The sequence below is a fragment of the Sander vitreus genome, chromosome 23 (assembly GCF_031162955.1).
Source record: "Sander vitreus isolate 19-12246 chromosome 23, sanVit1, whole genome shotgun sequence".
Lineage (NCBI taxonomy): Eukaryota > Metazoa > Chordata > Actinopteri > Perciformes > Percidae > Sander > Sander vitreus.
The window spans coordinates 6,579,988-6,607,920 of NC_135877.1; the positions used below are offsets into that span (position 1 = coordinate 6,579,988).

A 27,933-nucleotide genomic window follows, 5' to 3' on the forward strand; every position below is an offset into this window, starting at 1 on the left:
ACACACACATATATATATCTGCTCTATATATATATACATACATATCTATACATACATATACACACACACACATATATATATAATATATACTACATATATATTATCTACATAATATATATATATATATGTAGCAATATAATATATCTGCTCCTTCCTCAGTTCAAGGTGGCTTGACACAAAGAATCACGACAGCTGAACCCAGCATATCTTGCACGCCGATCTTGTGCGTGGTGGTTCTTGAGCTCTGACTCCAGCTGCAGGTCACTCTTTGTATAGATTTATTTTGAATGGGTTTTGTTTCTACAATCCCTCTCCAGGGTGCAGTTATCCCTAAACTTAGCTTGTGTTTTTGCTTTCTTCCTACCACATCTTTCCTTCCATACGCCACTCTCTATTAATGAAGAAAAGCAGACACAGGAAACTCTGTGAGCAATATCCTCTTTAACAACTGACAGCCACACCTGTTGTCTTTGCACTCTGTGATGTGTGTATCAGCCTACAGAACTAGACTGAGACCATTTTGTGTGTGTGTGTGTGTGTGGTAATGAGTATGTATATATATATATACTCATATATATATATATATATATATACTCTATATATAACCTCCTCTTACACACCACACCACTATCTATATATATATATCTATATATATCACATACACCTCACACATATAATACACTTTTACACCACACAAACTCGTTTTTATTGTTTGTGTATGTAACCAGGCTTTCCTGATCACTGGCTGACCCCAGGGGGTCAATTTTTAAAAGAAGATAAAGAAATCCACATCATAGAAGAGAGAAAGATCGAAAGCAGCATCAGGAACTTAAGAAAACATTTTTACTTGACATTTGGCTCAATTCTGGTATTGTATTGGGGGTGTTACAAGCCACCCCCATAATGCAATTGACTTTCCATAAATGAAGACATTGCACTATAAATTGATGATGCAGAGAAAAGGCACAAATTGTTGCAGAAGAAAATGTTGAACCCAAGTCGCCATACAGTATGCCACAACACTTGAAATACAACGATGCACCTGTAGCTTATTATGTATTGTGTAATGAGTTTCTGTCGAGCAAATACTCAACGCGACTATATGACCTCGGTGACGTTAACTCAGTAATCTACAGTGGGCAATACAGCACCGTATAGAAAAGGCCTTTTACTGCAGCAGCTGTGAGCCGGAGACAGGAACAAATAAACTCAAAGTGAGACGGGAGTTGTAGCAACTGACACCGGAAATCAGCTCTGCCTTCTCTCTCATTAAACAGGATTTGTGGTTTGCCCAGGAGATGCAGCGTTTTAGTGGGCGTGTTGCCCAAACCTTTCTAACCAAACACTTGAGTTTTGCTAGTTTGATTGTAGAACATGTGATATAGTAATAGTATGTAACTGAATCCCTCTTCCCTCACACAACCTTTTCTAATACTACCACTTCTCACCTTGTAGTGCAGTGTGTTGAGCATGGATCACCTCCCCGATAACCTCAGGCTTGCATCCTTCTCATTAACAAACGATCCATCGTTCTCATATCTGGTGAGGAAAGGGAAACTTGCACATGGTTTAACTGAGTGTAAAGTATTTATTTTAATATACATCTTTAAAAACAGGTCTGAATGTATAGTTAGTTCATATAGTTGGCTCATTTCTCACAAACAACTGGCCACTTTTGCCAGTTTAGCAAATGTTAAAAAGATCAATAGTAGCCTTCAGGGATCTGAGCTTCCTAGCGACAGCAAATGTAATTTGCAGCCATGGGAGTCTAGTAACTCTCCGTTGGCTTGCGGCTGGAAAAACCAAACTCTGAGTCGAGGCCAATCGCGCATCGTGTGCCAAGAGTCCAGTGGGCGGGCTTATGGCGGCTGCTGCTGGGAACAGCGGTCTTTAGAGTTGGCTTGTGGCGTGACTCTGGAAGGCTTGGATGTCTTGCATACGTCATGTGCGTGGTGGTTCTTGAAGCTCTGACTCCAGCTGCAGTCCACTCTTTGTGAATCTCCCCCACATTTTTGAATGGGTTTTGTTTCACAATCCTCTCCAGGGTGCGGTTATCCCTATTGCTTGTACACTTTCTTCTACCACATCTTTTCCTTCCCTTCGCCTCTCTATTAATGAGCTTGGACACAGAGCTCTGTGAACAGCCAGCCTCTTTAGCAATGACCTTTTGTGTCTTGCCTCCATGATTGTGTAGCCTACAGAACTAGACTGAGAGACCATTTTGTGTGTGTGTGTGTGTGTGTGTGTGATGAGTATATATATATATATATATATATATATATATATATATATATATATATATATATATATATATATATATATACACACATATATCACTACATATATATATATATACATATATATATACATACACACACACATATACACATATATACACACACACACACAAAACTTTCGTTTTTTATTGTTTGTGTATGTAACAGGAAACCACAGTCACTGGCTGACCCAGGGGTGTTGCAAGAAGATAAAGAAATCCGCATCATAGAAGAAAGATCAGCTTATCAGGAACTTAAGAAAACATTTTTACTTGACATTTGCTCAATTCTATTATTATTATTGGGGGTGTTACAACCCACCCCAAAAACCTATTATAATTGACTTTCCATAAATGAAGACATTTGCACTATAAATTGATGCAGAAAAGGCACAAATTGTTGCAGAAAATGTTGAACCCAAAATTACGCCCTTGCAGTATGCAACACTTGAAATGCAACGATGCACCTGTAACTTATTCTCTTATTGTAAATTAATGAGTTTCTGTCCGAGCAAAATACTCAACGCGACTATATGACCTCTCGGTAACGTTAACTCAGTAATCTACAGTGGGCAATACAGCACCGTATAGAAAAGGCCTTTTACTACAGCAGCTGTGGGCGGAGACAGGAACAAATAAACTCAAAGTGAGACGGGAGTTGTGCCAACTGACACAGGCTCAGCTCTGCCTTCCTACTCTCACATTGACTAGGACTGTGGTTTGCTGCTTGAGATGCAGCGTTTTAGTGGGCGTGTTGCCCAAACAGCACAAAACAACCAAACACTTGTAAGTTTTGCTAGTTTGATTGTAAGAACATGTGATATAGTAATAGTATGTAACTGAGATCCCTCTTCCACTCACACAACCTTTTCTAATACTACCACTTCTCACCTTGTAGTGCTTGAGTGTGTTGAGCATGGTCACCTCCCCGATAACCTCAGAGCTTGCATCCACTTCCTCTAGAGTAACAAACGATCCATCGTTCTCATACTCTGGTGGGAAAAAGGAAGCACTTTATGGTTTAACTGAGTGTAAAGTATTTATTTTAATACATACATCTTTAAAAACAGGTCACAGATATATAGTTAGTTATAGTTGGCTCAGTAATTTCTCTAAAACAGCTGGCCACTGTAGTTTGTAGCAAATGTTAAAAAGGAGTAAATAGTAGCCTAGAAATCTAGACGCACCCTAGCGACAGCAAATGTAATTTGCAGCCATGGGGTCTAGTAACTCTCCGTTGGCTTGCGAGCTGGAAAAACCAAACTCTAGTCGGGCCAATCGCATCGTGTATAGAGTCAGTGGGCGGGCTTATGGCGGCTGCTGCTGGGAACAGCGGTCTTTAGAGTTGGCTTTGGCCGTGACTCTGGAAGACTTGGAGTTAAGCTTTTCTTTGAGAAAAGAACAAAGAATGGCACTGAAATCATTCTTAAAAAAGGAAGATGTGTTCGGAGTTTTGCCGACCGGATACAGCAAAAGTTTATTCTATCTACTCGCTCTGCTACCTTCTTCGTTGCTCTGGTTGGTTGTAGCTCTATCCTATTGCGTGCAGAGAGAATTTGAAAGACAACTGATCATCCCGCCCCTCGGATTGAGCCCTGCCAATGGTGAGTTCCCAGACCCAACATCTGGATGTGGATCTGGCTTGTCAGGCTAAGTAAATATTTTTATTTTTATTATTTGTTGGGAATCATTTTCAGCAGCAGATTGATACACATTTGATGCACGACCATGACAGTGTAGGTGGGACCGACTCTTAATTAACAGTGGCAATGTTCATGGTAATAACGAAACATGTCACTAAGTGTAAAAATGTGGCTTACTGAAGTGTTTTTTTTTAACACTTTTCAGACAACAGTAGAGCTTTTGGCACATAGGATTAAGATATATCAGGTTTCATCTATATAGACATGACTTGTCAGTAGAATCAATTCATTGTTGGTTTTCATCTTTTAGTATTTAAAGACCTGGGACTAAAGAGACTGGTCTGTTACTTACCGATACGAATGTCCCTAAGGGGGCTGTTGTAGGGGAAACCAAACTTTGCCTTAAAAGTGGACAGGATTTTCTCTTTGACTTGCTCTACTGAGTCACAGCTGAGAGCGTTGACCTCCAGAGGTTCGCTGACTTCTCCCTCACTGCCAACTGCAAACAGTACCTTCAGCTTCTGTAAACATTACACAGAAACATGGACAAAATTGACACGTCCTTGTATTTTCTAATCACCGGCAATTACTCTTTCACAATCTGCTGCTGAGTCGAGTCACTGTGGCAGCAAAAAGAAGGAAATATAAAAGAGGAAACACAGAAATGTGTGTGAAGTGTTACATTAGAAGACCACACTGGGGATAATTCAGATAAATTGTGTTTGCAGTTTCCGTGCAGGGTGTTTATGCGTCGACTTCTGCAAATGTACATTTCATGTGCTAAAATCTAAATTTCATTAAGTATTTGCAGGTACCACACGTGTAGAAATGTCCCATAAATGTCTGCCTGTGCTTTAGGGGCTGTTTGTCAAATCACAAACCTGTTTCTAGCTTACTGTCAAACATTTGATACAGAGTGGAAAATACAAGATGATTGGCAGGGATTACTGTCGCAGTCAGCAGGATTCTTAAAATATTTAGAGACTAAAACTCTCTTTAGTTTTGAAATCTCGAGTATTTCTCTGTAACTTTAAATATTTGTGACAAATTAAGCAACAATCAGAGTTCAAATGTTAAAAAAGCACCCTGCGTTATTATTTATTAAGAGTTTAATACCAAAAACTCAAGAAAATAAGCAAACAACTCCACAACTGTTATCAGATACTTTGTTTATAAAAGACCCCCTTCGCTCACAGTAAGACGCTGACAAAGAAAATGCGTTTTCAGGGCATTTAAGATTAAATCAACACATACACAACCTTGTGTGTGTCATCATCACATGCATGAATCAGGTCTACTGAATAATTCCACATTTGTCCTTTGACTTTACGATCAAACCCACAGAATTAAAGTCCTGCTTCAGTTTCAGCTCTCTGTACGTCCTAACTCATGCTTAGCCACTCGCTTCTATTCTCCCAGTTTTAATGACATTTAAATGCTTTATAATTGAATTATGCCTCCATCCCTTATAGAGATGATTGTTGACCAAAGCTGGGCTGTGTCATACATGTAGTGAACCTGTGTCACTGTTTTGTTCTGAATGGGGTCTAAAATGAATGGGGTCTACTTATTTTATTGTCACTTATGTAATGGTCCTGAACAATTTGCTACATGTTCCTTTAAAACACCGTAGACTTAAAAAGGGTTAATCTTTGCCTTTTTTTCTTGCAAATTACAGGATAATATTACCTCTTCAGGCCTCTAAAAATGACTCAAAGACTTAATTTGTTATTTTTTGGTTGACTTCCTCATAACCCATAGGCATATGGGACCGTTGATGATCGGTCACAAGTAGAATTTGCTTCATTCTGGGGTCACTATTGGGATTACCACAGATGTAATAGATGAGGTAGCTTAGTGTTTTCCCACATTATCATTTAATGTGCCCATATTATGAAAAAAACAGGATTTGGGGGTTTTATTTTGTGTCTCTGGTGCTTCCACACGCATACAAACTTGGAAAAAAAACCATCCATGCTGTTTTGAGTGAGATACGGGTTTCTGAATGTGTCCTGCTTTCAGTCTCCGGGTGAGTTGGTCAAAATCTGCAGGGTTTTCTACGTCAGTAGCCGAGACGAGGTGGCTAACCGTAGCATGCTAGCTCTAGCATGCTAGCTCGTTCTCAATGGCAAAACACTGCTACAATACACACTAGTTCACCATAATCTACAAAAGAACTACTTACATGTCCCTGTTCTGCAGGTTTTCCACGCTAAGTTGGAAGTGCGCTCTCATTTAGAAGAACAGAACTGAAGTTGTATAAACAGACAGTTAAACAAATGGACCAACAGATCCCGTTGCTCTGGATGGAGACAAGTGAAGGATTATTAGAAGCACTTTTCCGGTGAGGGCTGAGCAGAAAGACGTCGTAATTGTGACTTTTTTGGCCACTATGCATTGTATCACTTCCCTTCCATGCTAATATCACTCAAAAAAACTCAACATCATTGTGTCATGTACCTCTTTATCTAGCTCTGAGAAGTAGGGTGTGTTCAAAGGAAGCATGTTCATACAGATGTGGGTTCATTGATGTGTTAAGTCTGAGAAATGCTGAGATGCGCCACTTCCTTGAATTAGGCGTTTTCGTCAGTAGCCATTTCCTTAAACAGGTTCTGTCACAGCTTAAAATTTGATGTGTTTTAGGGTTTCTCCTTATCCAAAGCAGCCCATTTATGTAAAAATCAATGACTATGTATGTTTTCCCACTTTTAAAACTGTACTGTAAAAACGGACTATTGGCTCCTACATCTGTGGGACATATGACAAATGTGGTTATATATGTCAATGAGCTGCAGTGGTTGAGCAAGTATTCAGTAAAAAACACCCTCCTAAAGCTATTAATCAACCCACGCCTGAACACACCCCTAAATGAAAAAAAACATCTTTCACTCACATTTTCAGTCATGTTTGACAGCACACAGATATTACCAGCAGTATTGCATTGTTTGTCTGTTTCACTTGTGCTACCAATGTCCTTGAAACTATGAAACAGAAGCCATAAAAGGTTGTTTGTTGCTTAATAAGTCTAATGGCGTTTTTCCACTACATGGTACCTGCTCGACTCAGCTCGACTTTTTTGGTTTTCCATTATGAAAAAAAAGTCATATTTTTATATATATATATATATATATATATATATATATATATATATATATATATATATATATATATATATAGACTGTCACACTTTTTTTTTAATCGCGATTAATCACTGAACTTTTATAGTTAATCGCGATTAATCGCCTATTTTATCACATGATTAAAATTCTATTATTTTGCATTTCAGAACAGTTTTTAAGTACATAGTAACAATGGAAAGCTATTCTTACCAGTGTATCTTGATTGGGAATCAAATGAATGCAAAGAAAGTTACTTTATGAACTTTACTTTAAGATTTGTATTTGTTATTTATTTATTTACTGTAAACAAAAGATGTAAATGTGTGAATCTGTCATTATTGCACAATTCCTCCAAGTACCTAACTAAAAAACCCTATCCTTACCAGAGTCAGAGCAGAGCAATAGTGTGTAGTAGCTTCTAAATCATTTTGATTACTCACTGACGTCCAGTGATCACCGGTTAATGAGACAGCATTTGCACTTTGCAGCAGTTCCAGTTTAGCTGCTTTCTCCGTGTCATACAGGGTGTGTATGGTGAAACTACTGTCCCCCTCGAAGGCAATGAGACGGGTCAGAACATGCCAACCGTAGTACGTCTTTAAGACCCGAGTCTTCTACGATGCTGAGAGGTCTGCAGTTAGTTGCCACCCGTTTCGCAAGAGCTGTAGTCATTTTTTGGGATTTGGTTTCATCAACAGGTCGGCAAGTAGCACTCTCCAAAATACTGCTTTGCCTGAGTGGGTAGCATGCTAGTGGGTAGCATCAACCTGAGTCACGTTAATTAGCTCGTAGGTGGTAGCTCAAGCTTGACGTGCTTCTGTGATATACTTTTCTACGAGCCGTCCGGGAGTTTTGGAAAATGAAAAGCTCCATTCAGAGTTGTGTTGCTGCTGTCTTTCTCCATCATGCCTGCAGCAGCAGGAAGTATGGCAGCTTGATCATAAGTAACGGTGCAGCAAAGGGTCAAAATGTCGTCAAAGCCGATTGAAGTGTAAAATAATTTAATAAATGCCAGCATGCGATTAAAAAAAAATAACGCGTTATGCTTTTTTTTAAACCAGGGCAGCAGTTTTCAGATTACATTATGTGCTTACATAATTGCAAACGGGTTCTCCAATGTTTTCTCAGTTAGCCTTTTAAAATGATATCAGATTAGTAAACAGAATGTGCTTTTGGAACATTGGATGAATGGTTGCTGATAATGGCCAATGTAGATATTGCATTAAAGACCAGCCACTTCTTTCTACAACAGTCGAGAACCCTTTTGCAATTATGTAAGCACATAATGTCATCTGAAAACTGCTGCCCTGATTAAAAAAAACAATGCAACTGATCTCAGCTGGTATTCTGTCTGGAATGGAGTGGAATGGAACTTTCTAAGTGACCCCAAACTTTTGACCGGTAGTGTATATATGATAGTGCTTCAGGAACTATTTCAGAACTTCTCTGGTGTGCAACATCCTGGAAATTAGTTTTTTTCAAAATAACCTGAAAACTTACAGTAAATAAAGCAATGTCAAGCTTTTTAAGGCTGTACTGTTTTGCATATCCAAAAGGGCCTTAACATAGATAAAGGAAGTGGTTCAAGATAAACAGTTGTGCAATGACAAGCTTGTCTGCCAAACAACCCTCATAAACTAGTCCAGGACTGAGTGGGAGAGAAAATATTTTTATTAGAAATTTTAATATCATAGGATCACTTTTTATATAAAAGTGTGTGTTTTTGGAAGAGTGGGGGTGCTGTGTATATATTGCGTGATTAGACAGAATTACAGTAAGTAGGTCCAGTTTTGTACAAAACTAAAAACAGAACTAAGAACTGGCAAGTGTTGATGATTGCTTCCACACGTAAAAGCACAACTGACTAAACTTGTGCCGTACTGACATAGAGCAATACGCAAACGTACCACTCATGGTTTGGTATGTATTCCACGAGTGTGAAGTAAATAAACCACCACACACAAAATGAGTAGAGCCGCTGCTCCTTTGCGTCGAAAAGGAGCCAGTTGAGGTGGTTCGGGCATCTGGTAAGGATGCCCCCTGGGCGCCTCCCTAGGGAGGTGTTCCAGGCACGTCCAGCTGGGAGGAGGCCTCGGGGGAGACCCAGGACTAGGTGGAGGGATTATATCTCTAACCTGGCCTGGGAACACCTCGGGATCCCCCAGTCGGAGCTGGTTAATGTGGCCCGGGAAAGGGAAGTTTGGGGTCCCCTGCTGGAGCTGCTACCCCCGCGACCCGACCCCGGATAAGCGGATGAAGATGGATGGATGGATGGACACAAAATGACCTCACTTGGACCCAAGTAATCTGCTCAAGTGTGCAAATGCCCGGAGATGTGTGTGTGCAATTGTGTGAGCGTGAGTGTGAATGTGTGTGAGTGTGTTCGAATGTGAGTGCGAGTATACCAGGGAGCTGAAGTCCTGAGCCTGCCACAGCAGCCAGTCCTCGCTGAGTGTGTACAGAGCTTTCTCTGTCACGCAATCCACAGGTCCTTTTGCTGTCTGCTGCGTGAGAGCGCTCACCATCAGGAACAGGTGCTGGCCAACACTTTCCTGCACAATATCAGAAACTCTGTCAGTCCAATGAGGCACAGCAGATGTGGTAAAGGTAAAGGTTGGTGGCGTTTTTCTATTTTGGTTGATTCAGGTTTCCAGTAACAAATGGGGCAGGGATTGTAAACCAAAATTTGATGTTAGACGCTACCAGAATTTAGTACCGACAACCATTTATAATGTTACACAGTTACACATGTTAACATACACAGTTTTATCCAAATTTCGACTAACAAGAAGTTGAGTTAAAGGTAAAGACAGGAGTAAGAGTCTACAGCCATGCTAGCAGCTCTGTGAGAATGTGCATGCTAATGTTAGCACGCACACATGCTCACAATGACAATGTTGACATGCTTATGTTTAGCAGGTATGTTTTTAACCTTGATCACCATCTTACTTAGTGTATTAGCATGCTAACATTTGCTAATTAGCAATAATCACAGAGCACAGCTGATGACAATGTTATTAGTTTTGCAGGTATTTGATTATAAACCAAAAAGGGAGAAATTTTAATTTTGACCTAATGGTGGTGAAACATGAAAAGTCATGTGTCATCACTCAAGTATTACAATTCATCCTGAGGGGAACACGAATGTCTGGACCAAATTTTTATGGCAATCCACCCAATATTTGTTAAGATATTTAATAGGCCTATTGGACCAAAGTAGTTGAATCAGAGCCAAGATGCAAGCATGGTTAAAAATAGCTGAACTTCTCCTTGACGTTTTATAGAAGAGCAAAAACTAAAACCTAAAACTGACCCTGAGGAAGCCGTAAAGGCAGACTGACATCCAGTTGGTTAGCAGTTTCTCCACTGTGGACTCAGTGCGTCGTAGCAGCAGTTTGGGCTGAGCGTTGCTGCTCTGCCGCATCAGAGCCTTCAGCAGAGCCTCCATTACCTCCGTCAGGTACGACAAGTTGTTGTGGAGTGCTACGGTCAGTAATGAGGCCAACGCACACCTGGAAGAGAGCAGATAAGGGTAAGGAGACAAAGTAGGCAAGAACAGGATACAGGATGTGAGTTCAAACATGATACAATGCCGAAGAAGAAGAGAATAGAAAAATATTGTGCAATGGTATAATCGAAGGGATAAATAGAGAAAGTACGAAGAGCCATATAGAAGAGAATAAACAGTTTACCAGACTCAACTATTCGTTGATTAATCAATTAGTCAGAAAATCCATCTCCAACTAGTTTCAAAATCAATAACGTTATTTTTTCCTTTCAGCTTCTTAAATAAGAGGATTTGCTGCTTTTCTTTGTCATATATGACAAAAATGTAAAGCTTTGGTTTTTGGTAGGTTGATTGGACAAAAACAAATTGAAGACATCAACATGGGTTCCAAAAAATTGGGAATTACCTTTTCATAGACTAAACAATTAATGGATTAATCAAAAGACAGATTAATCAATAATGAAAATAATAGATTAGTTGCGGCAATAACTGACATGAGTAAGCAACTAACAAGAAAACAATTAGAGTCACAAAAGAAAGACCCAAGGATGAAAGTGAAGGGGAAGAAAATAGGATACACTGAAAGAGATAACAATAGGCAAGAATGGAACCACAATAGAAGAGCAGAATCGGAAACTGAAACATTAAAGTGGAAACGAGCAGAAAGTGATAGCGTACAGCAGATGAGAATAGAGTACAGGTGGACAAGCAGAAAGCCTGTAAGACACAGAATAGACTTATTTTACTACGCTTCATACATCTGTTGTATAATACTGTGTACAAGAGACAGTCACGCACAGTTAAACATTACAAACTGACTTGTCTTTGATGCTGAAGCTCTTCTGCTCCTCCAGAGCATGCACCATAGATGTGAGGAAGAGCTGGTCCTGGATCAGCCTGGACAAGTCCTGGCAACATTCGTCAAGCTGAACCTTCACCACATCCTGATTTCAGGTCAGATACAACAATACATCACTGACAGAGTTATACATCGCCGACAGAGTTATAAAGTGGTACCGACAACAACAGCTGGTATCAAACCTTACCTGACCGATGTCTTTTATAAACAATGTCATCAAAGATTCACTCTGAAAAACAATAACAAAAACTGGCTTTGTAAATCTGGCAGTGATAATGCATTATATTTGATACTTCATAATTTACGGCATCAGTTTGTATTATTTCTATCTAGCTCCACCGTACCTCAGGAAAAAAGATTCTGGAGGCAAAATGCTTGTAGTCCAGGAAAGGAATCGCTCCAACATTTTCTATCAGGTCAGCATTCTCTGTCTGCAGATCCACAAAACCTGTGGACAGTTAAGTCAGGCTGCTTTCATGGACTATAAACCTGTTTGTGTCAAGTGACTGGATCTGGCATGGCTGGAGGAAACACTTTGTACAGAAAAACAGTAAGCTACAAAAGGACAAAGCAGATTATACATATTTCTATAAGTGTCAGGTAAAACAGTAAACTTGTGAAGCAAGCATCTGTTTGCAGGTCACAAGTCAAAATGGGTGACAGTCTGCACTGGTGATGCAGCTCACTTATTGTTTTTACATCTCTGCAGGCCCAAAGCTGATTGCTATAAGGCCTTGCATGAGCATATGTGTGTACATTGTGTACAACATTTTCTTTTTTTAAATCTTCCAAATAAGGAACACGTTCAGGGCATTTCACGCCACAAAAAAAGAACTGCATGTGTGTGTGTAGACAGTAAAGTGGTTAAACACAGAAGTTGGTGTCTGATATTTTGAGCCAATTATCAAGTACGATCAGATACAGTTTCCACAATTCGTAATTGCCATGCTAGCAGCTCTGTGAAGTGGTACATGCAACTCAAGTTGCATGTACCACTTTACCTTTTTTTTTTTTTTACTTTACATGTACCTTTGCACAGCTCTCTCTGGTGCCACAAATGCTTTGTAAAACGTTTTTCATCACATGCAGCAGTACTCTAACCTGATGCACCAGATGGTTTGTTACATAGTTTCCAGTGACGGCTTCTCCGATTGTTCCGTTTTGAAAAGAGCAGGCACAAAAAAATACCTGGCCGGAGATTGAATGAACCATCTGTCTATCACGTCCGCAATTTGTGGGTCCGCGTGGTTGTAACATGCACCTAAACCGCGCCTGTAGCTGCCAGCTGCTCATCACCAGACTCTGATTCGTTTGGTTAGCTGGTATGTCAGACACAAAGGCGTTACCTAAAGCCTGACAAGATGGGTTGTCGTGTGATATGTGATCCCGCGATTCCCACGTTATATCACACAAATCCAGCTGCCATGCAAGGTAAGTAGTACTCCCCAAGATCAGAGTTTCTCTTTAAGAGATCGCCAAAGTCATCTGATGTCATCATGAGGGAAGCATGGCTAAAAACCATCGTTAACGCTTGGATGGGGAATTAGCATGGTCTTGATTAGGGCTGAGTAATGTTTGATCATTTCTGATAATAGTACTGGTACAATACTTGATGTTTAGTTCAGAACAGCAATACATTAACATATTTGAATGATTGGGTATACAGATAATAATATATGAACACTTTATTCTACAAATTTTGTTTTTTTAAACAAAAGAAAACAACTTTCAATAAATATTGTATAAACAAAAGCAGCCACACAATAGTTTTGCCTAAAAAGAGCATAGCAGCTCAGTGGCTTCATGCACAAATGTCTCTTCCCAATATTTTGGCAAACGTGAGCATTTACAAAGTATACAGAGGCACAGAAGAGAAGTAGATTATGCTGCAGGAGTGGCTTGAGAAGTTTCAATGGAAGTTTTGATAATTATCCAATTTTTATTCTTTTTTCCACTGGTTGAACTGGTCAGTATTGGGATCATCTTTTGCAACCCACATGAATCCAGGCTGTTCACAGCCACTGTTCTCCAGGAAAGACAAACCTAAACATTTCTACATGGGATGTGTGCGCAATACCCAATATATAGGCTCACCTTAATGTTAAACTACAGATGCATTTTGAAATGCATTGTGAAAATGTGTTACTGACCTTGTCTAATGTCATTCCTGATGTCGAGCTCCAGGGCTTCCATACGCTTGTTCATCTTAGCAGTGAGCTTGTTCTGTTGACTTCGGTAGACGATCACCACTGCTGAAAGACAAAACCAAGCAGACAAAGAGACTATAGTAAATAAAAATTAAAAAAATGGTCTTCCTGCTTTTGAGGCTGCTAGTGCACCAAAATGGGTCATTCCTCATCATCCCTACTTTGTTTACTTACCTACAATAATGCAGGGTATCAGCAGAAGGACAAGAAGCATCAGGTACAGATGTAATGAAGATCTAATGTTCAGTGTCAGTTTATTGTCTCCATACTTTATCTGTAAAAAAGCAATTTATTTATATATATATATATATATACATACATACATATATATATACACATATATAGACTTTTGATTTATTTGGTACCACATATAACTATTATCACTAAATAGTATTGTCTAGCTTGGTGTTGTGTGGCTGAAAGATTTACCATTAACTGCTGAAAGTTAGCGTTGGCTGTCCTTTGAATCTTACAGGTGAAAAAGTCAGTCCGATTACTAGTTTCTTTGGTTACCATGATGCAGGGGTGTTGTTTTTCTTCCTCAACGCCCCACACCTCCAACTCTGCTATGGTCATCTCCAGTTTGTCTGCCTTTTTCTGAAATAACAACAGAAACAAACACTGACCTTTTATGTATTCATGTCAAATATTTGTGCATGTGTGCTAAGAATATATATATATATATACCTGTATGGTGATGCGCACATCGTCCCCTGTCTTTGTGGATGTGAAGCTAGTGAACTCGGGCTCTGGATAGTAGGTCATTGGTAGGCAGGCCAAGGTTTCATTGGCTACTTTCAGAAACACAGTGCTAGTAGAAATCCCTTTTTCAGCTGCAGGGGTGTCATAGGTGAGACTCTGCAGAAAGTTTGAAAAACATTCTGCGTTATATATAATATACCATAATCTGTAAATGGCATAACATGGTGAAAATGGTGACATGGTAAACTAAGCAATGTAATGTGACATGATGACTGCACAGCATAATACAATATAACAATGTTACACTGGTTGATGTAAAACAACATATGCTAAAACAACATAAAACATTAACAGGATGCCAAATAAGATAAAATATTAGATGATGTAACATACTGCAGCATAACAAAAAGGACATAAGATAGCATGACGTGACAGGTAATGTAACTCAACATAAAATTTGACTTAATTCACTCAAGTTGTTGCATGTGTATTGAAGCTTGTGACTACAATGTAATGTATTATACTTAATGTAGTGTTACATGACATAATGCTAGAAGAGTACATGTGATGTAACATGACAATATACTGTAAAGCAGCATTATATGATGTGACATGACATAATTAATGGAAGACAAATGTACAATAGGACATTGTGTCGTCTACACACCAACCTGATTGTTCCCGTTTCTGGGAGGTCTGACTTCCTGCGGGGCATGGCTGTGCATGACCCCTTCCACAAACTCCAGGTGAGATCCCATGAGTGTGATCTTCCTCTTCCCACTACAGGACACAGAGCAGCAGCCAATCAGAAAATAATTAATTTAATACAGATTAAATACCAAAAGAAAGGTTTTGTTTTGTTTACCATGACAGCCTGATATGATGGTAAAAACACATCTGTGACTACCACCTTTATATAAGGGTTACCTACATACGAGAATTTAAGTTTAAATCTCTCATTGTGGTCCCTGGAAGCTTCAGTGTTCACTACAACTTACAATATGACTGGACAAAAACATGCTGAAAATGTAAAAGAACATAAGAAAAGGTTGGGATGTGCTAAATCATCACTCAATTGGGCCAAAGTGTTCGACCAACTCAAAGACAAACTAATACAGACTGCTGACTAGCACCCTAGTTCCTTCAAGAATTTGCACCACAACCACCAGAACAATGAAGAGAGCACAACAGAAATCTGTGTAGTGTATACTGGTGGTTGTAAGTGACAAACCACCATACTGGAAACTGTAATGTTATCACTTTGAAGAAGGGCTGAGGTTCTGTGCAACGGTGCGTGGTGAAATGATGACATTGAGGTAAAAGCTCCGTGGTTCTTAAGTTAAAACGTATCGCCTCTTTATGTTAACATAATGGTGACAAATTAATGCCTATGGTCCTGGGGTTATTTAATGTGTTTCTTCCAGCTATATGTACATAAATTGTTTTTGCATGTTAACAAGTAACAGTGTTAGAAGTTTTAGAACAAAGGCAGAAGTGACATCTTCAGTTGCCGCAACTAAAAGGGAAGTGATCTTATGGTGACAGACATTTGTTTGGGGAAGTATGTCTTTCTCCATGAGATCACCCCCAACCTGTAACTGTTTACTCACTTACCGACATTGTTTCCTTGAATAAGACAATAGTCAATTCTATTGAAATTAGTGACAAAACACTGGGCACACATCCCATAATAGCCTACCTATGTTTTGACTGCCCTGGGTGTCTTTTAGTGTTGACAGTGCTGTTTAGAGCATTCATAATGCCAAGGTATCAAATAAAACATTTCAACTAAGTTCTAATAACTTTATGATAACCATGATGTAGACCATCACGTTTATCTTTTAAGACCACATTTCCCATCAACCCATGTGTGCTTTATCATGCCTCACTATTGAAAGGGGCTGCAGATTCAGAAGCTGATCCCAGTGATCTGGTCTTGTTTGTTCATAATCATTATTCTACTGTTTCAATAATGATTAGGTTGAGATTTATTGATAGCAGCATGCTGCATGTGCCACTTCAAATTCATTGTCCGATTGTCCTGCTGAAAGAAGCTTTTCTTGTTCCATCTCCAAAAAAACTCAGCACTCTTGTGCTAATAGTTTTAATATTTTTTCACTCCTCCACTCAGCAATTTAGGATAATGTGAGAAAGAAGTTTTCACAATAAATAGGTCTTGTTAAAAACGTTGCCAAAAGGCAAAATTAATGCAAAGCTATACTCATATCCGCTTTCATATTATATATATATATATATATATTCATATTCCTCTGCCGGGGAACATCCTGGGTACGGACATCGATGTGGTTAAATCATACCAGTACCTCGGTGTTCACCTGAACAATAAATTGGACTGGACTAACAATACCACAGTACTTAACAAAAAAGGCCAAAGCACACTGTATCTGCTGAGGAGACTCAGGTCTTTTGGGGTGCAGGGTGCACTCCATAGGACATTCTATGACTCTGTGGTGGCATCAGCCACTCTCTATGGAGTGGTCTGCCGGGGCAGTGGCATTGCAGTGGCAGACAGGAAAAGACTGGACAGGCTGATTAAGAAGCCCAGCTCTGTTCTTGGTTGCCCCCTTAATGCCGTGGAGGTGGTGGGAGACAGGAGGATAGTGGCCAAATTATCCTCCATGATGGAAGACTCCTCCCACCCCACACTGTCAGGACACTGACAGCACTGAACAGCTACACAGTGACAGGCTGCTGCACCCGCGCTGCATCACGGAGAGATAGTGCAGGTCTTTCCTGCCTACTGCTGTCAGACTCTACAATCAGCACTGCTCCCAGTAGACCACATGGACAAAACACACACACACACACACACACACACACACACACACACACACACCAGGACTGATAAAAATTGCAATAACACATGTGACTGTGCAATTACTGTAAATACATTTTACTATTTAATATTTATTCTCTTTAATTATATTTATTATTGTGTTAACGTGTGTCTTTTACTTTTCCTTGTATCCCTTGCTGCTGCAACAGTGTGAATTTCCCCATTGTGGGATTAATAAAGGATTTTGAATCTTGAATAAAAGATTTTATATATATCTCTCATTACATTAGAGAGTAGCCTACATCTTAATAAGCAAAACCCCAACTTAAGGTTCATCAAACCTTAAGCTTGTGCTTTTGTGTCCTTAAAGTAGCCTAAATAAACGTTGCACATCATGCAAACTTTCTTAACGAGAATTGTAGCTTTTCTATCTGCATTGGCAGACAAAAACTCATGATAGACCTCTTCAAATTAAAGCACAGGGCCTCTGCACACACGAAACAAGAATAGGCTATAACATAAGTGGCTTAACATAAAGACCTTTTTAGGGGTTATTTAGAATCATCATTCACCAACATACTTGCAAGTCAGCTTGCAGTAGCCTATTCTTGTTCTGTTCCTTATTTATTATGTAGGTGCTCATGGACAGTATACAGAAATGAAATTGAGACATCTACACAGCTGTATTTGTTTATATTAATAAACTTTTTTGACGTATTTAATGTGTCAACTCTCACTGATTCTTGCTTACTCATTACATGGCGTTAGTAGTTTTAAAGGAGTAGGAGTTGGTATACATATTCAGGGGAGCGCAAGGACGGGTGGTATTTGTGATCTTATGTGGTGGGCCGGTTTGGGCAAAAATGCCAGGGCCAATTTTTGGTCCCAGTCCGTCCCTAGTCATACCTGATCCAGGTGCTGCTTGGTACAATGTGGGTGCAGGATGGGGATGACCGGTAGGTGATTGTAGCATTGCCATGGCAACTACCATCTGGTAGGGGAACACATACTTTGACCACGCCTTTATTATCGGCACTGGGAATGTGGAACGTCAGTTTCACACCAGTGTTGTTCCACACAGGAGATCTGATCAGAGCAGACAGACAGACAGAGACATAGAGAGAGAGAGAGAAAGAGAGAGAGAGAGAGAGAGAGAGACACACACAGAGATATGTTTTGTATGTTAACACAATGCTAACTGCCATTAAAAAAACATCTAACACTAAAAAAAGAAAATGGAGAATGCCTTTTACATAGCAAACTGCAAAAGTTTTTTGCTTAAAAATTAAAAACAACTCTAAAGCAAGCCTATGAAGTCAAATCATTCAAACATTGTACATGAAGTATTGGCTAGATTGTCTAAAACGTTTTACACCACGTACCATATTCACTTCTCCAAGTACCACCATTATAGCCCACGTTAAAATAGAGTAGCATAGGCCTACCCTATTCAGCTACGGACAGTTCACGCAGGAGACAGGCTGGTTCCTAAAAACATTTATTGTTGACAGCCACAGAAACACTGTACTTCCTCCGTCCCTCCAGCTCCTGACTAATCATGGATGTATGCGCAGTCCGTTCATAAACGTGACTACGTAGCAGGCCGATCTCAAAACAAAAATCATGGTTTAAGGGTTATTATTAGAAATGTTGTAGTATTTCTACAGTACTATGTTTTTAGAGATTGTTTTTTTGGGCTTTACCGCCTTTAATTTGATAGGACAGATAGGTGAGAAAGAGGAGAGAGAGGGGGAAGAGATGCAGGAAATCATCACAGGTTGGATTCGAACCCTGGACCTCTGCGTCGAGGCATAAACCTCCAGTATGTGTGCGCCTGCTCTACCCACTGAACCAACCCGGCCACGTATTATGTTTTTAAATTTATTTATTTCAAATTTTATATATATATCTCAATCAGAGATTCCATCCGCATACCACTACAGGGAGCTCACGTACTCACGATGAATATATCAATTTGTAATATTGATGACTTTTCCCTTTTATAATTGCTATCTTTAAAACGTAATTCATAGTGCAAGCATAATCTTAGTCTTACTCTTGTGGAGTGCAGTCCATGTCCGCTTGGATCCTCACTCTGGTCACATCACTGAGATTATAACCCGACAACACTGCGTGGTTTCTGCCGTAGAAAGACACCACACTGGGAGTGATGGAGGAGATCTCTGGTCTCTGACAGGTAAACACACACAAAGATATCCAGTTTTAATGCATTATCTTTAACTGATGTTTTAATCTCTACTGAATGTGACTAAGGTGAGAATCAGAGGGAAAATGTGTTTGAGAATTAAGGATAAGACTCACAGAAAAGTTTCTCCCTGACATCTTTTGGCAAACACTGTCCTGCAGGAGGAAGTTAGGAGAAGAAATGAAGCATGACATTCACTTTGAAGGTTCTATTAAGAGTTGATTCAGGACCTGTTTCAACTAACGTTAGCTTAGCTCAAAAAACTGGAAATAGTAAGTAAGAAATCAGCTTGCTTTGGGTATATTCCAACAACTATAATATGTATGTAGTATGTGTTTGACGTACAGAAATACAAAATGTGACATTTTGGTTTAACAAGCAGTTAGCTTAACTAACTACTGATCAGCAATAGTTGTGCCCAGTGAAGTGCACTCAGCAACCCCCCCCCCCCCAGCCTCGTAGTGAAGGTGACACCTTTGCAAAGTGTCTAAACTCTGAACAACTTTGAGCAGACAGCAATGTGGTGAGTGAGTTAGTGACTAGCTTGCTAACATTAGCTAACAAGACACAACATGTAAATAAGAGGTGTTTTGGTGATGGAAGGCATTTCTTTTTGTAACTTTTGATGGAAGCTAGCAGTTTGTTTCCCGTTTGTTCTAAGATCAGACAAGTGAATCTTGGTATGAATGAAGCGATACATTGGAATAATAATTAATTAAAAATATAATTACATTCCCCACTCCTTGATTTGCCCAGGAACAGCCTTTTTCGCTCCAGCTACATCCGGCACCGATACACTGCCGACACCTGCAAGAAAACAAATGTTATAACCTATTATTACTGTTAACACTCGAGTAGAAATCATAATGACTTAACACAAAGACCACAAGATAGTAATACTGTATATGCTACCTGATCAGAATCAGAAAAGGGTTTTTGGCCAAGTAAGTAACACTTAAAATTTTAAACTCCGGTGGATTTATGAGGACTATTGTTGACTGCTCCTCAGATCTCTGCAGGGTAAATTGAGAAAGCTAGCTGCACTATCTGTCCAATCTGAGTTTTCTCTCACACGACTACTTTGCAGCGGCTCTGTGCGGAGCTCAGCGCCGTCCAAGACGATTGTGATTGGTTTAAAGAAATGCCATTAAACCAGAGCACGTTTTTCTCCATCCTGGAATGTTGTGTGGCCTAGCCAGACCCTCCTCCGCTCCGCAGCGTGTGGATGGTCTGGCAAAGCGAGACTACCTCCTTGCTGGCCCTACGAGATGCTGCTCCTCCCACTCATTCCCAATGGATAGAGACGTTATGCTGTGTTTGAAACTTAAACTCAGTTACTCCACTCAAAAGCCAGTTAATTACTTTTATAAAATGTAGGGTCTTTTTGTATACATTTTTGAAAAACTTGAGACTGTTGTATCCGAGTTAACTGCTTCTCTAGTGATTATTCTATTACTTTCTTACATCTTTTGTTCTATGTATTGTGTATTTTTCTTCTTTTCGTAACCTTTATATACAAAGTTTTTGATTACTGCCGTGTGTGGGTTAATATGTGTTTGTGTGTTCAGCTTTCGGTTGTATGCATGTGTCTTATGTCAGTTGGATGCCTGATGTTGTTGCCTGTTGAGTTTACAGCTAAAATGTTTATTTGTACTTCTTCACATTGATTCTCAATAGATAAACCTTGGCATGACAGAAATAAAGAATAACCAAATTCCGGAACAAGACAAGGTTACATTCTTTTTTCTGTATAACTGCGTCCTGATAATTAATATTGAAATAAGTCTGTTTTCCAGCTCTCTCTTTTATCATGTATGTTAGACATGATCTGTCTACTTAGATTTCTTTTATAAATGGTAGTGGACTTACAGGCTGATGTCTGAGCAGTTGGATAGCTTCAGTACTTCAGACAATTGTGTCGTCCCAACTTTAATCTTAACTGTGACATCCAGGCCTTTTAAGTAAAAAAACAAAAAAAACAAACAAGAGGTGAAGATCAGAATCTTGGCCAGAATTTTCAGCAACACGTTTTTATGTGATGTCATGTAACAATATATAACATTAAACAACACAGATTTCTCAACCTCATTTTAGGATTCTTGTCACAGTGAAAGTCATTGATCTTCAGGTTTTAAATTTACTGGATTATTGTATTTATCACATGTCACTGACCTCCAGCAGGAAGTGTGCTTTTAGAAAGTGTGCAGGTGCATTGTGGGAATTGTGGAGGAGGGCCGTCTCTGCTACAAAGCTCACTGGACCTTACAGAGAATTGACAGGCGAAGTTAGACCGCGCCTTCTGGCCCAGACTCAGATGTGTCTGGATGTTAAGCGTGATCTGAGAAAGGAAGAATGTGAGTGTTTACAAAAAAAAAGAAACTAACAGTCACAACTGAATATAGTTAAAAGCCTGTACGTAATCTTTACCTGGCCTATGCCGTCCTTTACAACTTTGTAGGAAACCATTTTCTGTTGGGAATCATCAGGAATGGATAACCAGTCTGAATCTTGGCAGTCATCTTCAAATGTGCAACTAGGAGGAGAAATTATGTTTTAACCAAGTTCATAGTTCTTTGTAGGTGTCACCTGCTGATGTTGTTCCTGACCTTCTTTTAGTGCTGCACCAGACACAGTACGGATCCTGTGCAGACCAACAGTCCTGCACATTTGTGTATGTGCTGCACTTTGACACAGGTACACGATTCATCTAGAACAAAACATAGCAACACTTTAAAATATAGCATTTGTACATATGACATTGTGATAATAAAATAATCGAAACCATTTAAAGTATTCATAAGCTCCCAGTGTTCATCACAGCCTTACACGTGATACATGCACTGTTGTAATGTAACAAAGTACAAATATTTAGTTACTGTACTTAAGTAGAATTTTCACGTATCTTTACTTTGTTGTTTATATTTCTGGAAACTTTTACTCCACTACAATTCCCCTCAGCGTTTCCGTCGTTATTTGCAACAACAACAAAATCGTACGTTGGAGTGAAAGACAATTCTGTTTCTGGTTTTCTCTTTGTTGATGTCAGACTGTGAATTTGATGTTTAAGGAGGTGTGGAAACCCTGAATATTATGCTTTACTATAAGGAAGCCTCAATACAGTTCATAATCTAAGTTTTTACTTTGACTTCTATTAAGTACATTTAATAACAGAAAATGTCCTTTGATACTTAAGTATAGCAAAGATCAGATACTTTAAGACTTTTACTTAAGTAATATTCTAAAAGGTGACTTTAACTTCTAACTACTAAGTACTTTATACAAGACTGGATACATGTACAATGCACCCACCTGGTTCTGAAATGGCAGGTACACGTGTTTAAGATCCACTTGATCCAGATGCATTTTGGGAAACACTTGGCGGTCGTCAGAGGCCCTGTAGAGCACCCTGGGGCAGGTGGTGTGATAGTTCTTGTCCACAGCAAGCTGACAACAACGACGACAATGTAGCTTTGTTAGGTTTCTGGTAGACTAAGCTGCTGTGCTAGTAAAGATCAAAGGTTATGGGTGGATTAAAAACTTTTATTGCATGGAAGTTTGCCAACAAACTAAGCTGGAGAGAGGAACTCCTCTGGTCAGAAAATGTTATTGGGATCAAATCCCACTCCTGAGCAGAGAATGAAGTCACAATCCCTCCGTGTGTGCTGTAATCTCAGCTTCTCTGTTCTTCGCCACATGTACATGTTTGTGCATGTGGGTGCGACACTGCGTTGATATTTCATGAATTGGCGAACTAACTGAATTGAACTCAACCAAGGGTATTATGTACTAATATACTAGACCTGTACAAACAAAATATTAAGAAAATGATCTGCTGCTGCAATCAATGGCTGTGTTGACCGAGTAGAGGTAGAGTTGCATTTCCTGAGGAGTGTGGTTCAGGCATCTTATACATGTCAAGCCACTTGCTAATGGCCACCACCATTAAGGTTGTTGAGGAACACTTTAGTCCATTGATGCCCTTCAGTCCTAATGGGGACGCTGTGTTGTCCTCTGACAACACTACGAGCTGAAACCGGCAAAAAAAAAAAAAAAAAAAGTTTCTGTTGAGTTTCTGTCATTATGTCCACATCATGTCACTTCCACTTTAGCAATACACAGGTTGTGATGCAAACTGTGACAGGAAACGAATCTTGCACTAGATGTTAAGAGGGAAAGGGTTGAGGCCGAGAGTAGGTATGTTATTGGTCAATAGGTGGCTTTCTACCAATACGTTTGGTTAAAGTGATTTGACCTGCTCCATTCAACCCTGTACACACCAACACTACCCTGACAGGGAACCTACAATCCCACCACACGATAGGTCACGTCAGATTTGATTTCATGATGAAAATGGGCAGATGTTAGAGAGTAATATACCGAGCGTGATGATGATTATGGCATCATGTTATTTTTTGTTTATCGTTGTAGTAGTATACTTGTGTATAATTTAAGAACATTAAACTAATTTAGGTCCCATATTGTAAAAAGTGAGACTTATTATTATTATTATTATTATTATTAGGCAGGTCAAGAGCATTTTATGGTATAAACAAATAATGCTATTTGGTATGTCTGATACTTGACCCCACTCAGGCAAATTCTTACCACCAATAGGTTGCATAGGTTTATACGTATGTTCCAGTTATCTATCTACCTACCTACCTACCTACACCTCACACAGCATCACACTATCATCTTTAACGACAAAAGGCGAGTGGTCTGCACTTTCTGCATCATTTTTTCTCCAAGCTATCAGCTGTCTTCCCTTATGTGTTACATTTGCCAGCAAGTCAATAGCAAAGCTAATTCTTCACTGTTAGGCCTCAGCTGCATAGCTGGGAGAAATACACTTAGGGGTTTTATGAACACTTGTGAAAGTAAACTCAGCATGAAAGAACCTATTGTGTCTGGCAGAGTGTTCTCAGACTTCTGCTCAATACTATAATTCATGTGAGTGAGCATGTAGAATGCAGAATATTTACTGTCATATCAAGAAGATGAACAGAGGATGATTTGATGGAAAAATAGAGGAAAAAAGAAGGGGATGACGACAGGAAGCTGGCCCTGTTAACCAAAACTATTGCAAGAAAGTGGACATTATTTTTTAAATGCACTTACGCACATCAACAAAAATCACATTATGGCTCCAATTTAAGTTGTAATGGAAGCATTTTGGAGCATATTCCTTCCTCTACAGCATCTTCCTTCTATCATTTAATAAACACATTTGTTCAGGAAATATATACAATAGGTTTTTCGTGACTTTAAATTAATGTATAGATACTGGTTAATAGAACAAAATAGAAATCCGTTGGTTCATGCCAATACCTGTGTCGTTGAAGTGCATCATTTATACACACACCTTAATGAGCTGCCCATCTCCGGTCCCAATGAAGAAAACCATCCAGGCCTTCTGTCTCACTGCCAGCACAGAGGTCATGGAGTTCTGCCTAAGGAGCACTGCCTTGGGCTTCAGAGTCTTTGGCTGAGAGACAAAAACACATTGATCATCAGATCTGAATCAAACATATATTTATGGATGTCTGAAGAGTAGATCTTTGAAGTACTGACGATACTTGAAGTAGTTTATGAGTAATCAAAGCTCAATTAACTGAATTGCTAGGTCATCAAGTGTACTCACAGTGAGTCATGTTAATACATTTTATTTATTATTTATCCTTTCACTGGGCCTTTGAATGTGATGTGCAAAAGGGAGCTGCTGGCATATGTATTACATAGTGTCAACTAAAAAACAATAATAATTTATGTGGGTACACATCCCAATCAATATTATTGTTGTAGTCTATCATGTCCAATGACTGGAGCTGCTGTACACCCAGCTAGTTTGCTTGCCATAAATAATGTTTAGTTTTACTTGGAAACAATTAAAGGAAATGAAATCAATCACTTCAATAATGCTAAACAAACTATACTTTGTTACAATTGTTATCCTCATATAGAGGCCAACAACTCTCACCATCATTGGATCTAGTGAGTTAGACTGTTAGCCTACCTCTTGTTCACAGCATCTCATTAAGGATATGTACAGTATGGCTAACTAATATTACATATAATAGTAATTCATATGTATCTATGTAAGTGGTATGAGTGTGCAGTGACATTTTAATTATTTTGACCTCTCACCTTCTAAAGACATAAAACCTATGGAATACAGTTTTGCTTTGATTGTGTAATAGGTCAAGCTTCAGTCAGCAAAACCCAAAAAGTCCTTCCTCAACAATGCTGTCGTCATTATCAGCGAACACAATTGCCCTTTGATAACTTTTTTTTGTCATTGTGGAAATGCTAAAGATTTAGAAAACTTTCCTGGGAAAAACGTTAATAATGTGATAAAGTATTACAGTAAGTCCCAAATTATTTTAAAATAAAAATTGAGACAGGTTTCCTTGCATCATTTTTAACTTCTTAGAACTTTGCTCATTCATTTCACTCTTAAAGCACTTTTAAAACTGTCATTAGAATATGACACAGATAATTAGAATGAAATTATAAAGTATAAATTATAATTATTATTATTATTATGAGTAGGCCTGGTATAATGTATTTATGATCGTTACAGAAATGGAAATATTGAATCATGACATTGCATAGAGTGAAATATTTTTTCAGTGCCGGAAATTAGCCCATTTAATGTGTTTCTAGTTTTGTAACTTTTAAAATCAAAGAACAATGAAGTGGTCTGACTTTCTGTTGATGCAGAAGGCGGATGTAGATTAGACTACAGTAAAAGTTGGAAACAATATCCAATCACTCAAAAATCTGTTTAATTTAAAACAATGACCAACCGGCGGTCTTAGCCTGTCAGTGCCGCAGATACTGCAGAAGTCTGGATCTGCATCAGTGTCTCCAGTGAGAGGAGGGCTGATGTCAAACAGTAGCAGCTCTGTGTCGGTGGGTCCTCTGTCCACACTGAACACGCCGCTCCAGAGCACCGGCGGCCCGCCCGGGATCACGGAGGAGGCGAGGAGTCTGCTGCCTTTACCACCATCAGAGATGCTGAGGGTCGCGCCCTGCAGCGACCTGAAAGTCTCCGCTTTGTTTGTTTTGCCCTGGAGCCAAATGAGACGGACTCTGTTGCTTGTGTCACTTGAGGGCAGGTTAGAGAAAAGATAAATGGTTAAACTGATCTGAAATCCATCTACAAACTCCGCACTGCCTGTAGGACAACGTTTGATCACATCGGAAGAGAACTCGCCAATATAGGAAAATATAGCTCCGTGTTGCCTGTTATCCGTATTAATAAGTTTTACCGCTTCTGATTCCGAGGAGCAGCTGCTCTTTGTGGATTTGTCTTCGTATATCTGTAAGGCAGTCATAATGTAAGTCTCGGTAGTTGTCTCCTCCACATTCACCAGGAAGCCGATGGATGCGCTGCTGCGCCTTAGGGATCCCACCTCGATGTTCTCCATATACTGCACATTTGAAATGTTCTTCAGGTCCAGCACCTCGCAGTAACCGCACTCGATCACACCGCAGCTGATCAGAGTTCCATTCTCAACAAAAGGCAATAACATGTTGACGCTGAAAGTCGCGTTCCGCTCATCCGTCTCAGAAACCCGGGAAAACTGCGCGTCTATCTGACACCCGGCCGTCAGGATTCCTCTCTGAGTCAGACTCTGGACCAGAGTCAGGTCGTGGCTCAGCTGGTACAGCGTCTCCGCTGTAGCGAGGTAAACAGTGTCGTCGGCCACAGCGAAGTGACGGATGTCTCCATCAAAAGTGAAGCCTCCATTCTCCTCCAGGCACCGAGCCCGTTCTCCCCAGAGAATGAACAACAGAGCCGGCAGCAGGATCATCTTCTTGCAGTGATGACAGCAAAATGCTCACGCATAGACGGTCTTCATGGCACTCTGCTCTCCTCCACAGTGTCACTGGTGTCGTGCGTAAAAGCGCAGCGCGTTGGTTGAAAAGAGAAGTGCTGAAAGCGGGAGGGAGCGCGCGCAGCGAAACCGAAAATTTCTGAGATACGATTTTGCAACATTACCGTTTCACACAGCTGTATTTGTCCCACGTTTACAAACCAAGTGTATTCAGTTTTAGTCTAACCATAGAAGCCGTGTGTGCAGTGATGCGAGTTCCAGACGATGACAGCCTTCAGCTGAATGAAAAGCGTTTTATTAATACACTTTCATCACATGATATCTACCTCGAGAACCAAATGCCGGGGCAATACACCAATGCTTAGTCAGGCAACAGGGAGTTCTGATTGGGCCGCTATATTATAAATCCGTATAAGAGTACGGTCCCTAACCATAATTTACATGGCACATTTGATTCTCAGCATCTACAAGTCATTTAACATCTACCGTTTAGCAGAGTGACAGTAGGCTAGAGTATGACTGAGTGTCGGTTACACAGAATTATCAGGTAACCATTTTAGACTAAAATATGCAACTTTCCGCATGTTGAAACTACAGTACCGCAAAGATTATATCCAGTGTCTTCTGGGTGACATCTAGTGTCAGCTTTGGGAAGTTCTTTCTTCCAGTTGAACGTCATTGAACAGTTGAACGCAAATAGACGTGACACTACTTGTTGGAATCATTGGTTACTACATTGACAGTGACGACCAAACAGATGGGACACAACAAATGTT

The 27,933-nt window shown here is 39.7% G+C and overlaps 1 protein-coding gene across 2 annotated transcripts in view; it reads right to left on the bottom strand.

Moving 5' to 3' along the window:
- Positions 1–27,422, bottom strand: part of plxnc1 (plexin C1) — a 40,562-nt gene extending 13,140 nt beyond the window's left edge. The window contains exons 1-23 of one of the 2 annotated variants that reach the window (XM_078242651.1): positions 26,123–27,422; positions 24,679–24,801; positions 22,626–22,760; positions 21,923–22,023; positions 21,744–21,849; positions 21,489–21,654; positions 21,186–21,270; positions 20,048–20,123; positions 19,433–19,471; positions 19,167–19,300; positions 18,017–18,196; positions 14,985–15,093; positions 14,299–14,469; positions 14,041–14,208; positions 13,786–13,885; positions 13,555–13,653; positions 11,749–11,852; positions 11,592–11,633; positions 11,365–11,489; positions 10,351–10,549; positions 9,443–9,589; positions 4,271–4,439; positions 3,167–3,267 (exon numbers count right to left, since the gene is read on the bottom strand). In XM_078242651.1, the coding sequence (XP_078098777.1) occupies positions 3,167–3,267; positions 4,271–4,439; positions 9,443–9,589; positions 10,351–10,549; positions 11,365–11,489; positions 11,592–11,633; positions 11,749–11,852; positions 13,555–13,653; positions 13,786–13,885; positions 14,041–14,208; positions 14,299–14,469; positions 14,985–15,093; positions 18,017–18,196; positions 19,167–19,300; positions 19,433–19,471; positions 20,048–20,123; positions 21,186–21,270; positions 21,489–21,654; positions 21,744–21,849; positions 21,923–22,023; positions 22,626–22,760; positions 24,679–24,801; positions 26,123–27,133 (3,690 nt within the window). In that variant the 5' untranslated portion in view covers positions 27,134–27,422. Of the gene's footprint in view, positions 1–3,166; positions 3,268–4,270; positions 4,440–9,442; positions 9,590–10,350; positions 10,550–11,364; positions 11,490–11,591; positions 11,634–11,748; positions 11,853–13,554; positions 13,657–13,785; positions 13,886–14,040; positions 14,209–14,298; positions 14,470–14,984; positions 15,094–18,016; positions 18,197–19,166; positions 19,301–19,432; positions 19,472–20,047; positions 20,124–21,185; positions 21,271–21,488; positions 21,655–21,743; positions 21,850–21,922; positions 22,024–22,625; positions 22,761–24,678; positions 24,802–26,122 lie in introns of both variants that reach the window. The other variant, XM_078242650.1, reaches the window with a different exon arrangement.
- Between the last annotated feature and the right edge of the window lie 511 nt (positions 27,423–27,933).